Here is a 15,533-nt window from a genome sequence, read left to right on the forward strand (position 1 = left end):
ATGTTGTCAGTCACTATTGGGCTTTACAGGATATTCAAACTTGTACATATTCATAACTAACCAATACTTAAAACTAAGGAATCAATCAAGTTTAAAAACTGCCATTAGATGCTTAACATTTATATTTAAACCATGTTGTGTCATTTTGAATTTACTTTTGAAAAGCTGAAGAGGATTCAATTATCAGACTCGCTCAACTGTATCACTGATATTTACTGTATTCTTGGTCAATCCAGTGCTAATCTGAAATACTAAACTGTAACGCATGTCTACTGGTTACATTTGAACTTTTTAGTCAAAGTTTTATTGAAACCTGGCTTCTCTGAAAAAGATTATAGTGGTAATATGTGATTTATCTTTACCATAATGAAGACTTTTTTTATTAACAGCTAGATAGTTACCTGCTTTACTGCGTGATATAGAAGAAAAACTATTTTATCCTACCTTGTTTGACAGCTGAGTAATAATGTATTATTGAAAAACTAAAAACCACAAAACACAATTTTAATAGACATCACAATCTACTTAATATGAAAATAGGGAATAACAAATTGTCCTAGTGTTTGGGGTAAAACACTGATCCATGGTAATGAAATAAAACAGGCCTTTAGGTGTTCTGTGTTCAGTCCCATTAGGCTACTTAGAGCAAATAAGTTTTTCAGGCTTGCATTTGAGCTTTCAGGCCTGATTCCAATGGAAATTTTAACAATTTAGCCCTCAGACCATGCAGAGCAGCAAGCCAGCAAGCCCTCTGGCTCGAGGATTACCACTCCAATCCCCTACAGCTTGGAAATGGTCAGGAAATTGAATGGGAATAAGCAGGGATAAATATCCGTATGAGGAATGAGGCAAGGGAACGGAGTGATGCCAAGGACAGCGTTGGCTGTGTTGGATCACAAGCAGAGAGTGTAGTGCAGATGGCAAAGATGGATGCCACCCAGAAGAGAGTTTGAGAAGTGAGACCGGGGGAGAGAGAGGAGGGACTCAGAGGAGCAACAATACACACTCACACAGAACACTTTCATTCAGTGAAATGACTGTAATTCATTACAAGTCTTTCACTGACCTTTTACCAGAGTGTGCACCCACTGTGGCTCCAGCAGATCTCTGCCAGTGTTACACTTTAGGCTGAGTCATTCCACCCGCTGCACAAGGGGAAGCTATGCTCACACTCTTAGACTTTCAGCACCATGGACAGAGCTTGGCTAGCAGCACTGTTGCATTTTCAAACTGTGTCCTCTCCTTCATGATCTCCGAGCAGTGTAAACAGGGTTTTATTGTTATTTTTTCCTCCTGTCTGTCTGTCTGTCTGTCTGTCTGTTTTGTTTTCTAGCAAGTGAGAGGCTTTTTAAATCTTTATTACTGTATCTTCATGGCTTTAGCCTTTCTATCAGTTATGACAACATTGAACTCACCAGTGAAACTGCTGAGATCTAGGAATATGTCAACATCACTACAACAAACCCTGGCAGGGCAAGAAACTCCAGCAGTTAGATAATCAGACAGGTAAGCAAGCCAGCAGTTTAGCCAGATTATCAGACATTTATGTTATAGTTCCATAATGTACAGAAAAACCGTATGCACACAACTAGAGTAAGTACAGCAGGTCGAAGCTGAAGCAGGATGTTGATCTGTAGACTGAGATGGATGTCTACAGTGGATCATTTGGGAAATACTTTTACTGTCAGTTTCCTCTTCCAGTATGTGGCATCTGACTCCCTCTTTTGTGCAATTAACTTGGGTACAATTTCCTAATAATAAATAGAACCAAGAAACCCATTAGAATAGGATAAACCAAGATAATCCTTTAACCAGGGTAGCTTCACAGAAAGCTAAAACCTATTTTCTGAGAAGACTCTGCTCCGCACTCACACAGTTTCACATGTTCACTGTCTGATCCGTTGGCCACTGAGCACTGAGGGGAAAGTGTTGCTTTTATTGCCATATTTGGTCCTGCTGATTGAGGGACTGAACCACTGACCTTTCTAGATTTGACTCAGATATGGCTGATGCATATCTCTTGACCTGCACATTAGCTGGTGAGTGGTTTGGTGGTGATGCAGCCCAAAATAGAGCCCTGTTGTATTTCTGTATGCATTGAAATCCTGTGATGTTTGTTCTACCCTGGATTGGACATTTATTGAATTAGTTCTCACGAAGTGTCTTATCAATTAATCTTAAAAATGCAAACTTATTCTAGGAAAACAGATAGACTAAGTCTAGTGAGAACTGCTTAACTAGATGGCATATTTGTGAAATTCATTGGAATTTTACTGGAAGGAATCTAAAGAAAGGTTTTGATAATACTGAATGGATGACAGTTCATTTCATGGCCACATTGAGATGTTTTTTCTTTTTTTCCATTTAATATATTTTGCTTCAACTTAACTTGAATTGTCAAAGCACAGTTGTGAATTTGACACAGTGAGTTCAACAGGACACTTTATGTAATGGACGACAATTACTTTTCTTTACACAGACTTTCTGAGCCTGTACCAGAACCCTTATATATAATTAGTGTTTTACTAGCATTTTTGAACTACTGGTATCATCCTGTCTATTGCTGCTGTGGGTGCTGATGAGAATATTGTGGGCTTTCAAGTTGATTGCTAAACAGGCAATCATGTGCTGTTTTGTTTCAGGAGGTCAAACAACAAACACACACACAGATATTTACAAAAAACACATTTTACAGCAGTTTGTTGGCAAATGCTTTTGCTACTGCCTTTAAGCTTGTCCTTGTCTTTATCTATGTTACCCACTACCTGTCTGTCTACCCCTTTTTTATCTCTCCCCACCTCTAACCCTACCTCAACACCCACTCTGTTCAATGCACAAAACAGAGGAGGAGTTCATTCGTTCCCTGTCATTACATCCTTGTTTTAACACGGCAGAGGCAGAGTTCCTAGAGAACCTGATTGATTCACAAAAGTACAAACATGGCCAATTACTCTTTAATGCCACTGAGTGAGAGCCAATTCAGCCAGCAGTGCTATCCGATGCCACAGGAGACAGACAAAAACCACTGCTTCCATCATCGCAGGCTGAATAAGGACAAATGAGGATTACCTAAACTGCTCCCAATCAATAAGTCACTTTCTATTGCATTACGCCTCTCAGCGCACATCTCATTTGCTCCCATCAGCACTGCATTCAGAACATTAATAGTAATGACTTGACTCTAAAGTGGTCTGTGATATAAGATAATTAACACCTTCTTGACACGGCACAGGTGTGTATTTCCATTTTTCTGTGGCTCCTGGTGTTGTTATGTGTGACCAAACTTGGTGGGAAAGAGTGAGCAGAAGCTGTCAGTTTAAGCGGATTACCTGTAGCATAAGGGCAGGTGCTGCACTACGGGTGGAGACACATCGTGTTTTTTCCTGAGCTTATCTGAAAACCCAGGACAGCTACACACACCACACACACAGAAACACACACGCATGCACACTTTCATCCCGACTGTGGAAGCTCTGCAGGCAGGCGCTGCCCTTGATTAGCTCATTTCCAACCTTTGTGGGTATGATTCCTGCAGGTTTGCACTCCCAGTGATCTGTCTGTATTCCTTTAGCTGCGCCGCCTCCATCACCATAAATCTCTCTTGTATGGCTGTGACTGTCTGTCTCTCTGTCAGTCAGTGTATCGTCTGTCCCACCCGGGAGCCAAATGCCCAGTTCATCTCAGCTCATCTGCAAACATTCGATAACAGCACCTCTGTCAGCCACAGCAACATGGGGAGACAAGATGGGGAAAATCCTCCACAAATGACTTCCTAAGTCCTAACTCATCTTTCCCCGGTTGTATGGTATACTGATACTATATAATCAGTTGCTAACATCTCAGCAATCAGGGCTCAGGACATGAGGACACACTATATGGGATGTGTTTACTGAGCCAGCAACCAAAGCATCCAGTCGGGACTTTAGAATAACTGAAAAGACAGCCAAATTATTAACATTTAAAAGGACATTTTCTCAAATATGTTATATTCTGCCACAGCCCATGTACAATACTTGTTGATGATGATTGCAGTACTCAAAAATGAATGACAAATCTCACTTTCAATTATTTTCACTTGAACTACTTTCTACTTAAGAAATATTATCCGACACAGTTTTTGGAAAAGGTATCTTGCAATTATTTTCCTTTCTATTCCAACTTTTGAATTCTTTGAGAAGCCCATACAAAAGTGTCTTTCAACTCCGCTGTATTGCACTGGAGAAAGAAAGTTCAAACTTCCAAGGGTGAGCAACAGATATAAAAGGTACACTGTCAAAGGAGTAATTCAAGAATGTTATATAATCTAATTTTCAGGGTGATAATATAATGAGAGGTTTGTGCTGGTATTCTTCAGGAATTCATTTTTATTAACTCAAAAGTGACAAAAGTGCAGCAATATTTCAGTTTCAGCCTCAGCTTATTGTAAGAATTGGACCAATGTTAATATAGTAAAGGTATAATCAACACTACTTTTTGTGTTTTGTTAAACTAAAAGACACAGTCAACACTGCAAAATCATAAAACCTAATCAAGTAAGAAGGGCTGCTGCACTAGGAAATTAAATTGAGCTGAATTAAAAGATAAACAAAAAAATAATGGCTCGTGGTTGTATGCCTCTGCCAACCAGTCAAGTTGCAGTTTAAATCCATGTATGTCCAGACTCATATTATATTTATAGTGAAGACTTCAGAGGAATTTAATAACATGTATTAAGTATACTGTTCATCACATGCTGATCACGATAATCACCTGAAGCTCAATATCAACAAAACCAATTAACTTGTGCTGGACTACCAGAGGAACAGGAGGGCCCCTGTCTTGGTTGTAATCCAGGGACAGGAAGTGAAGTGGGTGGACTGATACAAACCAAAATGCAAAGAAGCTACAAATTCTAAAACATGGATGCTTCACGCACATCTTCAACTTGGCAGCACAGAAGATCTATACAATCACCACAGTTTCAAGGTGGCCACCCAAGATTAGTGTCACCAATTCAGTATCTGACCAAATGTGAAATATAATCACAATCTCCCCTTCTGACCACCCAATTCTAAACATTGTAAAGAAATTCCCTTAAGGCGTTTCTGAGATATTGTGTTCATGAGAATGGGACGGACATGGGGTCACATTGAGCTTTAACCTTTGACCACTAGATTCTAATCAGTTCATCCTTGAGTCCAAGCGGACGTATGTGCCAAATTTAAAGCATTTCCCTCCACATGCTCCTGAGATATCATGTTCAGAAGAATGGGACGGAGCCACCGACAACCCAAAAACATAATGCCCCTATCACCAGCAAGAAGGCATAATTATCAAGCTTTTTATTTTGAATTTCTGAGGTTGCATTTCTTATATAAAGTCTATTTATGTTTAAGCAGTGTTTTGTAATGGTTTTACTTTCATGCCATTTTTATGTACCCCAATAGCACATTTGTTTGTTTGATACAGTGGAAAGTGCTTATAGTGATCACATCTGTCTGGGTCAAATTGATTACTATAAGTGGGTTATTATAACCAAGTTTATTTTCTTTCATTTATTTATCATGCAGATTACCACCTAATTGGCATTTGTTTGTTTATTAGCCAACATTAAAATAAAGTAATGGAATGAACAGCATCGCTATTTACTAAATTCATGATTTCAATGTGCACGCAGAAGCAGCCTAAGATTGCCAGCTGGAAGCTGACGGATTACTGAGGCAATAATGGTGCTGCAGCCACTTATCATGGGAGTAAAGAAAAAATAAAATTACCATAGTTTTACATTTTTTTCAGTATTTTCTAATGTATAAAAAACAAACAAAATGAACACTGTTAGCAGACTGCTGTTTGATCCAAATGGTTAATTACTGTAGTTATGATCATTGTAAGCTGTTCCGACAATATTTAGCTGTTTTATAGAGGAGTATTTTTTGGAGTGCAACTTATATTCATTCATTCAGTTTTGAGAGAAACAAATATGCGGATGAATGACAAGGTTGTTATCCCCAAAAAGGTGTTATGGTAACTTTTTACATTGGTGTGTCATTAACAGCCAAGATACTTACTTGTTTGCCTCTCAGGACCAGCACTTAAACATTTGATAAGTAGTTAATTGTAGTCGTTCAAAACCCACACTTACTTTATAGATTTTATGTAAAAACACGGTATGGATACATCTCAGATTGATGTAGCTGCATCCACTGGTGGCGCTCTTAAGTGATTTTATTGAGCTTATTTTCTATTAATGCTACTGGACATAATTAAGGCACTATAGCTACAGTAAGTAAGATGAGTCATCCAATGATGTCCATGCAGCATGATGAAGTAATTCCACTACTGTGAGACATAACTTTGCTCTTTTTTTTAATGCAGCAGTTTTGCAAGACTAAATACATTTTTTTGGACAATTTTGTCAGCTTTTCGTCTGTTTTTAATCAAAAATATAATCATCATGTCATCTTTTGCTGCTTCTTAAAATTGTTATTATTTTGTTTTCTATGAAGCACATCCTGATGTATTTCAATTTATTAAATGGGCTGTATAAAAACTTTCATTTCAAACTGACTGATTACCCCCTTAGTCAATCAGTCAAAAAACAAAATGTCAACCAAAATAGACGCCTTAGGTGTTTTCAAGCATCTCCAGTAGCAGCGACTCCGACGCCATCAGCACCAACATCACAGCATATTATCGGTGAGTGGTAAAAGCCAGAGAGAGAGAGCAAAGAAGAGAAAAAGAGCTGAAATCTACTGTGGTGTCAGTGGAGATTGACTAGAGATCAGGGACATCATAAAGTGCCTCCCCAGAGCCTGTTAGCCAAGGGGACACATCAGAGAGTCAGTCCCTGAACCCAGGGAGTTTGGCTGCTCTGGGGCTAAATGAAAGCGAGCTGAACAAACAGAAATAGCCCTGTTAGGTTTAATGTGTCAGCCTCACACTGGGCTCTAATCTTATTACCCATAGCAGGAAAAAAAATAACAGTAGGGCAGAGTCTGTTGGCCAAATAAAAATTGCAGAAGAATGTAGCCCCAGCTGGTGATTGACAAGCATGTGAAGTAGAGAGGCAGTCATAACACATTTCCGATCAAATGCATGTTAATTAGGCCCAATTAAACTTAGCAATTGTATTACAGAAAAACCCACAGCTGGTGAAGCAGTGAAACAAATCCACCTTTACACATGAAACACAGGCGAGTCAGCGGTTGAGTTGCACATATCGTAGGAGCTTCCAAGCAGTTAGAGGGCACAACAAGAGCTAATGTTGCCATTAATGTGGGTATAGTGACCCAGGAGGATTCTTGACAGCAGGAGAATTCTCCACATCAACCTCATGAGAGGATTTCTATGGAAATAAGCCTCGACTCTGCATATGTGAAAATACTTGACTCAACTCGAGTGCCTCACTAACTGCTCTGACTTTTCCCAAATGCATTCATCCATGAACATTTCCAAGGATGCACTGTGCTGATGGAGCCTTTAATTTCAACTTGGAGGAGGAATGAAGCACACGGGAGACGCACTTGGGAGGCTGTAATGTCATATAAGAAAAAAAGTACACTGCAGAGTGGGAAATCTGGGTGTGTTGGGGGGAAAAAGGGCCATAAAACTGAGAACATAAATAAGAAAGATGTACATCATCCAGGTGCATTTTGTTTTAACATTAGACCCATGCTGGGATTTCACCCACCTCAGAGACAGATACACAGAGAAGGCCAAACTGGCCATTTGGGAAGAGGGTCCCTGCTGCACTCAGCTGTGGAACTGGGAATTATGTTATTTTTTCTTTAGCTGATGCAACTGTTCCCATCATCAGTAGGTCTGACACTTCCTTTATTTGGCACCTTATTCTGAGTGGGTTCAGCACTTAGTGTTTCAGCAATACAGGGCATTTTTTAGGCTACAGTTAACAAGCTGTCAGCAAAACAGTAACAACAGTGTTAATGTGTCTGTGTCCTCTGGAGCCAAGAGAGGATACAGTAGATCTGCTGGGACTCTAAGAATATCACTGACAGCATAAACAAGAGCTGATGAGGATAATAAGCCTATTATAAACCCATTAGCACAAACGTGAAAAAATAAAGTATGCTGAATGGAGCAGCATCAGGTAGCGTGACACACTGAGCTAGAAAGAGAACAACCCACTGCTTTTCATCAAAGTATTTTACATGTTCAGTCCTGCCTAATGGGATTAACTTTATCCTACAGATTACACATCTCATCCCAAGCTACAAAACTGATAGTTCTATTTCATTACATATTAATAGACAGGGATTAAATGCTGTGTATAGTAAAATGTTACAGTATGTTGGATGTATAAATATTATTTTGCCCATTTTAAAATGTATTTTAATATTAGACAACATTTCTAATGTGCATCTGGATTTAGATCTGCCTACACAGTGACAACAGTAGTCATGGATACATGTACCATCTATTTAGCAAGTAAGTAGTTGATGACAAAATGCAAAACAAAACAAACTGAATTAACCTATAGTTCATTGGCACATGGCATATCATTACACCACTTCACAACTAACAAACTCTTTTACCCCAAAAATCTGATCAAATATGTTTTCACTTGATAAACATAAAGTCACAAACATGATACATGTCAAACTAGTGACTGCTGCAAGGTTTCCATTTTTGGTTTGACAGTGAAAGGATGCTTTTTTTTTCTTTGAAAGAAACACAAATTTTAACAACTTAACAGTAACTAACCATGTCCATGAAAACTACTTGACTGCAGGTCACAACTACACTGAAGCTTTCTTCTGCATTAAGTAAATCTACCCACATAAATACTTTAATAGCTTCCTTTAACCTGCTGTACTGTATGCAGAAGTTAATATCCATTAAGTCATGGAAGACTTAATAATTGACAAAATGGGAAGGGAAACTGGTGACACTTTTTAGTCTTTTTTTATCTTTGTAAATAATAACTTTTTTTGGCTACTATTACTATTACTGCTTACTTTTGATTGGCTACAAGTGTCTCTTACAATCCTATTTAAGAACACTGCAGACCTGCTGTGCTTTCAAACTGCACAGCATAGTGATTTGAACTTTATGAACCGGGAGCCTTTGGGCCCTTGTGTGTCTGAGGCCCCCTTGGCAGTTAAGCCCTTTGCCCAGTTGGTAATCCACCATACAGTTAGCAATATTTTTTAACAAGATTTTAGACAGCACTGCACAGTATATGTACACGCTGCTCACATAGTTTGATGGATATGAAAGAAGGTAATGGAGGAAAAACTAAGCTGTGGGGAGAACATGGAAAGGTTAATGCCCTTCAGTGCAAACAGACAGTTCATGCAGAGTCTGATAGGACTGAAGCCTTGCCTATTGTGCTTCCTGTGTCCAGGCTGTTGCTGAGGTAGAGCCAGCAGGCCAACACTGTTGACAAGACCAATCAATAGAAACCCCTGCCTTCTCCCAGGCTTCTTCCAGGATTATAAAGTATTTCCCAAGCTCAAGAGAGGAGGAACAGCTGTGAGAGAGCAATGCCTCCAACTGAACATATCTCTTAAATCTAGAAATATGTCAGCCCATATGCAGTAATGCATCTTTAATGGGATAAATAAACACACAAGCCTTGGTGGATGGTTTAGCGAGATATACAAACCAACATTAGCTCATGTTTGTTTTTATACATGTGCATATTCTGCATAGTAGGCACATCTCTGGTTTCTCTGAAATTAGACAGATGGCTTTGAATATCAACATGTTCACCACGTTCTTTTGCTGGGTGTTAAAATCAGGCCTACGTCACATATGCTGCAGCTGACAGATGCTGCAACACCATTAACCTCTAGTGCCCAAGTCATGCTTTTTTTGTGTGTGTGTTAAAAATGACTCAGTGTCATATATCAGTCAAATGAGAACACACAGCCACCATACATATACTGCTAGAATCAGCACAACTTACTATTGTGGATCAATTCGAATAAGCCTGTAAATAAAGGGAGCAAAGATCAAGAGTAAAATATTTTGCACTTTTACGCTTGAGGCCAGTATCCCAGCCTCATATAACACTGATAATAGAATAATGATATATAAAGAGAGGGAGACTGGCTAAATAATTGTGGTACTACGAGGTGACCGAATGCAAGGCAGACTACTTAAACTGAGCTCTGTTTAAATCCTCTGGTCCATACTCAAACAGCCCTCTGATTACAAGTAAATAACCTTATCTTCAATCATTCTGCAGCACATTAAAACATTTATGAAGAAATATTAGTCACATTTAATGACAGCTTAGAGCCACATCCAGACACAATCTCCTGTTAACAAGAGTACAAGTGGAGAAATTAATTTGTAAAACATCTATTAGAACAGACACCCTGTCAGACTGTTGCGCTTTGTTTATAACTCAAACAAAAGTACAAAAAAAAAGATTAGGTTACCACAGCCTTTAGTGAAAGATAAGTTATCCTAAGCCAATTTAAGTTGCATGTGTCAGTGAAGCCATGTCAAATATCATCATATTTTACAGCAAGATTCCAGTTAATCCATTTATAATAGAAGTTTTAGCTGCCTTCGGGGAGCAACCCCCAAACACGGATAATGCCTTGGCTCGATGATTTACATAGTTGATCTAACAATCAGTATCTCCCAGCCCTCATTCATATGGTGTGGGACTGTTGTGGATTGGAGTGGAGCTCTGGGTAAACCTCTTTACCATGCAGATCAAACAGTGGCAAAGAGACTGGAGGGCTTGTGGCTGCCCAGCCCTCCATGTGTTTAGTGGATTCAGTCTGCTGTGGCGCCGACCCAAAGACAACTTCACCGAGCATCGAACAAATCCTTCAATCCGCTGACTGCAGCTCCCAAGCTTCTTAATCAAATAAGGCCATTAGCTTCATCACAAGTACTCTGGGCCTCCAGTACTCACTGATCAGGGCTTTTGCTCAGCCAAGCCCAACAATCAGCAAACTGGAAACACACTGACACTCGTCGTAATGAGACTGGGATCTTCTGAAAATGTGTGAAATTATGTCTTCAAACTAATGGAAAAGATTACATGAAGCACACCCACAACTGGAAGCAATAGGTACTGTTTGTAACCTCAAAGCTTAGGTGATCCATCATTGTGGATATTACGCCTGTATTATCTCTTATGTTTTCATGTTCTGCAGTTGCAAGCTGCGTCAGGGATGCAAGTCAGGAGACGCAACAAAGGTACCCAGCGAGACTTGAAGCGGGAATGTTACAATTCGTGGTTGTCATCTTAAAAGGGAAACTTTTGTATTTTTCAACCTGGATGCTATTTTCACATCTTTAAACGTGTCTAAGTGACTAATGGGGACAACAATGTTTGAAATTGGTCCAGTAGTGAATGAGAGCACTGCAACCAGAAGCTGAAAAATGGGCTACAATGTAATCCGACAGGGCAAATGTACTTTGTCAATGTATGCCCACTTAAAGTGCTTGTTGTTGCTACCCACAGATGTTCAGGCTCTGATGTTGAAGTTTCATCATACAATACAGACATTTCCCTTTAAGCCACAGCAGCTCACAAAGGGAACCCCTGGTGGTGAATGTCATTCTTTTCAGCAGCTGTGTCTAAATTCTTGAATACAATAATATAATAATGCTAAAATTGCATTCAAACTACACAGAAACAAGAGCTGTAGCTTCAATACACCACAAAGTAAATTGTTTTAAAACAATCCATTCAAAATCTGCATTACCATTAGATATCAAAACTTTGTCAAGCTTCCAAATGTTCATCACTCAGTTTTACTTAAACTGAACCGTAAACCATCAGCTCTACTCAATCTAAAACACAGGTAAAATATCACATAACAGACAAATCAACACACAGTCATAACAGATCTTATTCTTTTATCCAAATTAATAAATCCCTGTGCTCTGTCAGACCACTAATGCCACAATAAAGGAGCAGATCATGGTTCAAAACCAACCACAGCATACACTCAATGGGGTTAATATCAGCTCATTACAAATCCCACAGGCTGCATAAATGTCCTTAAAGAGAACAGTAACCACTACCACCCATTTTGCCTTTTACATCCTGAGTCAGTCACATGAGCCCCAGCACAGCCTGAGCTGGGTAAAGTATAGTCCTACCTTCACAGTAAGTAGAATCCCCATGGATGGAGGCAAAGCCACTCTTGCATTCACACTCCGCTTTAGTATTCCGGTTTTTACACTCAGAGTTTTCTCCACAAATGAGCCCCTCTGCGCAGAAGTCATAACCTGAAAGAGAGGGACAAACGATGCCTTGATTTATTTTGGTCTTAAAATGTGCTCACTCAAGGCAGTGAGAAGTTGTGTGACTCACACTCACACACACATTTCTGTACACAGAGATAAAAGCAGACAAATGCACAAAGAACCTTGTTCCTGTCGCCCGCATTACTGTGGAAGACAAGAAACCTGATGTATGAAGTTTATGGCTGCAGTAAATTTGGTGCAATAGTAAAAGTTATGTCTTGCATGAAAGCATGTGCACAGTCTAACAATGCAAAAAAAACATATAAAACATGTTGCTCATGTAAGAAGATCCCAGAGCATATCCTTCATCCAGACAGTAGAGAGAGAGAGAGTCACTAGTGTGCTGCTCTGTAGTACAGGACAGTGTGTTATTCTGCTTCTCTGTGTTCATACTTGAGTGAAGTGTGCTGACAAGCTGATTTTTACAGGATGCTCCTTGAAATAAATTCAACAGGAAACTAAGTGCTCAAGCAGCAAAACAGCCAAATGTGTACAAAAAAAAACACAACAAGAAACAAACAAACAAAACCCTAACACTAACTGGCTTACTGGAAGAGCCTGTGCTTTTTCAGCCAATATGTTTCAACACAATAACATCATTATGGTGTTTAACAGAAGAGCTGAAGGGACCCTGGATGTATAAAGAGAACTGGATACAGCATTGGAAGCCAGGCCCTGTTCATTTCCATGTAAGTTGCTCGGTGATGCAAGAAACCAAAAAAAGAAATAACCCACATGTTGCTCATGATTCTGGATCATGGCCCATAGAGCAGCCGCACTAGAGACTTCCAGCTAATTTACAGTTTAGCCCTCTTGAATGGGAATAAAATAATGTAACCATGTTGCTCTTCTAAAATGTTCAATTGTGATCAGGGTGAATGGATCCAATTCTGTTAGTGAAACAATTCATTTTGCAAGGGTTGTGACACAAAAAAAATGGTATCCATCATTTTACAGACGCTCCTTTATCCATGATTGCATGTGGGAAAATGCTTTTTGGGACCAAGGCAGACCCAGAAGTTGTAATTCCATGCTATGAAGAGGTAATAGCACAAGATGGAAGTAGTGTATTTAGCTCTGCTGTGGAGACCCTACACTATGAACATATGAAACCAACCCTGCCTCGATTACATTATTAATATTTATGGACTATTAATTTGTAATAGCAAATACATTTTGGAGGGAACATAATGCAGCCCGATTGGATTTTCTGTCAACTTAATGATGAAATGCTGTTAATCAACAGATCCGGCAAGTTGCAAAATGTTGATACTAAATGTATCAGTAAAATGTTCACTAGATTGTATTTCATTTGCTTTTTGCCAACATATCCAATGTACAATATCCAATACAATATCCGCTTGTAGTAATTATAGTATTATTAAATATTCTATGGTTGTGTTTATGCACTTGCAGGACTTGACTAAAGTTAGGAGATTGTGGTTTTGGTTTAACAAGGACAAACGTCTGTAGTGACTCGATACATGAAGCACAATGTGTTTATTTAAGTCCCCCTCCACTCAAAAATGTGTTTTGCTTATTTTTTTGTCAGTTTGATGTTTGAGCTTCACTGTGCCAAATGATGTATGCACACAACTTGTTTTCACCTTAATGTGCTGAAGGGGGAAACTTTCTCTTAGCTCACCTTAAATCTAAGTTTAAGAAATGTGTTGCACCCTCAAAATGAACTGAAATAAAACATGTCCATCTTCTCTAAAACAGTTGTTTAAAACATATAATTTTTAACTGGACACTGATATAAAATTAGCAAGAAATATGAAATAATGTTTCAGTGTTCTACACATGCACCAGTGAGCCACTCATAGTCCAGTATGCAATTACACAAGCCTCCAGAGCACATACACTGAGAATGGGCTTTTCAGTAGTAGTACTTAAAACATTTGAACTGAACAGGAGCTGCATATTCATAGATTCTGGTCCTTTCAATGAGGGAGAAGCAGTAGATGCTATTGTAATAATTTTAATGATGTACTTGAAAAATTTTCTGTGAAAAAGCCCTACTAGACACAATGATCATTCAAAGAGTTTTTTTTACCTATCTAAAAATGTGTATGGATGGAGTTGTTAACATTAAACCCAAACCACAATCCTTTATTTCTTTCAGTTCCACCTTAAGTGATGTGCTTTTGTTGTCTAACCCTAACCACACAGAGGACTCAGCGTGCTGGTGTGAAAGTACTACGCTTTGTGTGTCCACCATCCAACAACTACTCCCTGTGAGTTCTGTATGGTACATAAAGGCAGCACTTCATCCATTCAGAAAAATATTGTCTGTGAACACAATCCAGGCAGTGATTACATTTTTCACCACAACATAACAGAACTATAAACGTAATTTCTAGAGGTGAGGGTTGGGATAAACATTGGAGAAGTGGATTCTGTTGCTGCAGTGGTTTGATGTTCAATGGATGTTTTGGTACATTTTGACTCCTTTTTTTGCCCCGAGTCTGGGTCTCAATTGAAATATTTTGTAACTATTGTGAATTCAAGCAGGAATACAGCTGCCACTCGGCAGAAATGGATGGGTGGCTATAGGTGGTGAGTGTTTCCCTGCATTGCTACTGAGATTTACACCTTAAAAAGTCACTGCTGTCTCTATGATAGGAATTTTACCTCAGGAATGCCCGAGTGCCACAGTACACAGTAACTTTGTTTTTTTTGGGTTGTTTTTTTGGACAGTTTTGACCAAACCACACTGAGATCCTGCACATGCACAGAAATATGAAATGACTGTTGGACAGATGGACTGAGAATTGGTCAGAGACAGACAAATAAGGAGGTAGATAGACAGACGGAGTGATGATTGTCTCCTGCTCAATAGGTTTGGGCTGATGTAGCTCATCATGTCGCGTAATGAGTGACAGACTGCCTGCACATAAAAGCCCTGAGAGGCAGAGAGCCTGGGGAGCCATTACTAGGGAAAGAGCTGCTGCACTAGTCTCCCTCTCACCCCCATCTACCATGCACAGCAATACCCTACAGAATAGTCTATATATATTATATATGTTATGGGGCCAATGACACTATAATTAATACACATGTGAATTTGTGCGTATGTGAAGTAAAGTTGTGGCCACAGATAGTACATCAGAGCTGTGTGTGAGATTTGTGATAGCTGTGGATTTGTCTTTTTTCAGTAAACTAGAGGGGTACGAACACACATTGACAATCGTGTAATTACCAGTTTAACAGAGACAGCGTGAATCTGAGGATTTAACAGTGAGGCATGAGTAAATCTGAGAGTGGAGGCAAAGTACTGAGTCACACAGTGGAGAAGAGGTCTGGAGATGATT

The 15,533-nt window shown here is 39.3% G+C and overlaps 1 protein-coding gene across 1 annotated transcript in view; it reads right to left on the reverse strand.

Annotated features, from left to right (window-relative positions):
• LOC133996859 (protein kinase C-binding protein NELL1-like) overlaps positions 1-15,533 on the reverse strand; it is a 251,799-nt gene that overhangs the window by 133,567 nt on the left and 102,699 nt on the right. Inside the window, exon 12 of the mRNA XM_062436724.1 lies at positions 12,073-12,201. Within this exon, the coding sequence (XP_062292708.1) occupies positions 12,073-12,201 (129 nt within the window). The remainder of the gene's footprint in view (positions 1-12,072; positions 12,202-15,533) is intronic.

This window comes from Scomber scombrus, chromosome 1, assembly GCF_963691925.1.
Source record: "Scomber scombrus chromosome 1, fScoSco1.1, whole genome shotgun sequence".
NCBI classification, from domain to species: Eukaryota; Metazoa; Chordata; class Actinopteri; order Scombriformes; family Scombridae; genus Scomber; species Scomber scombrus.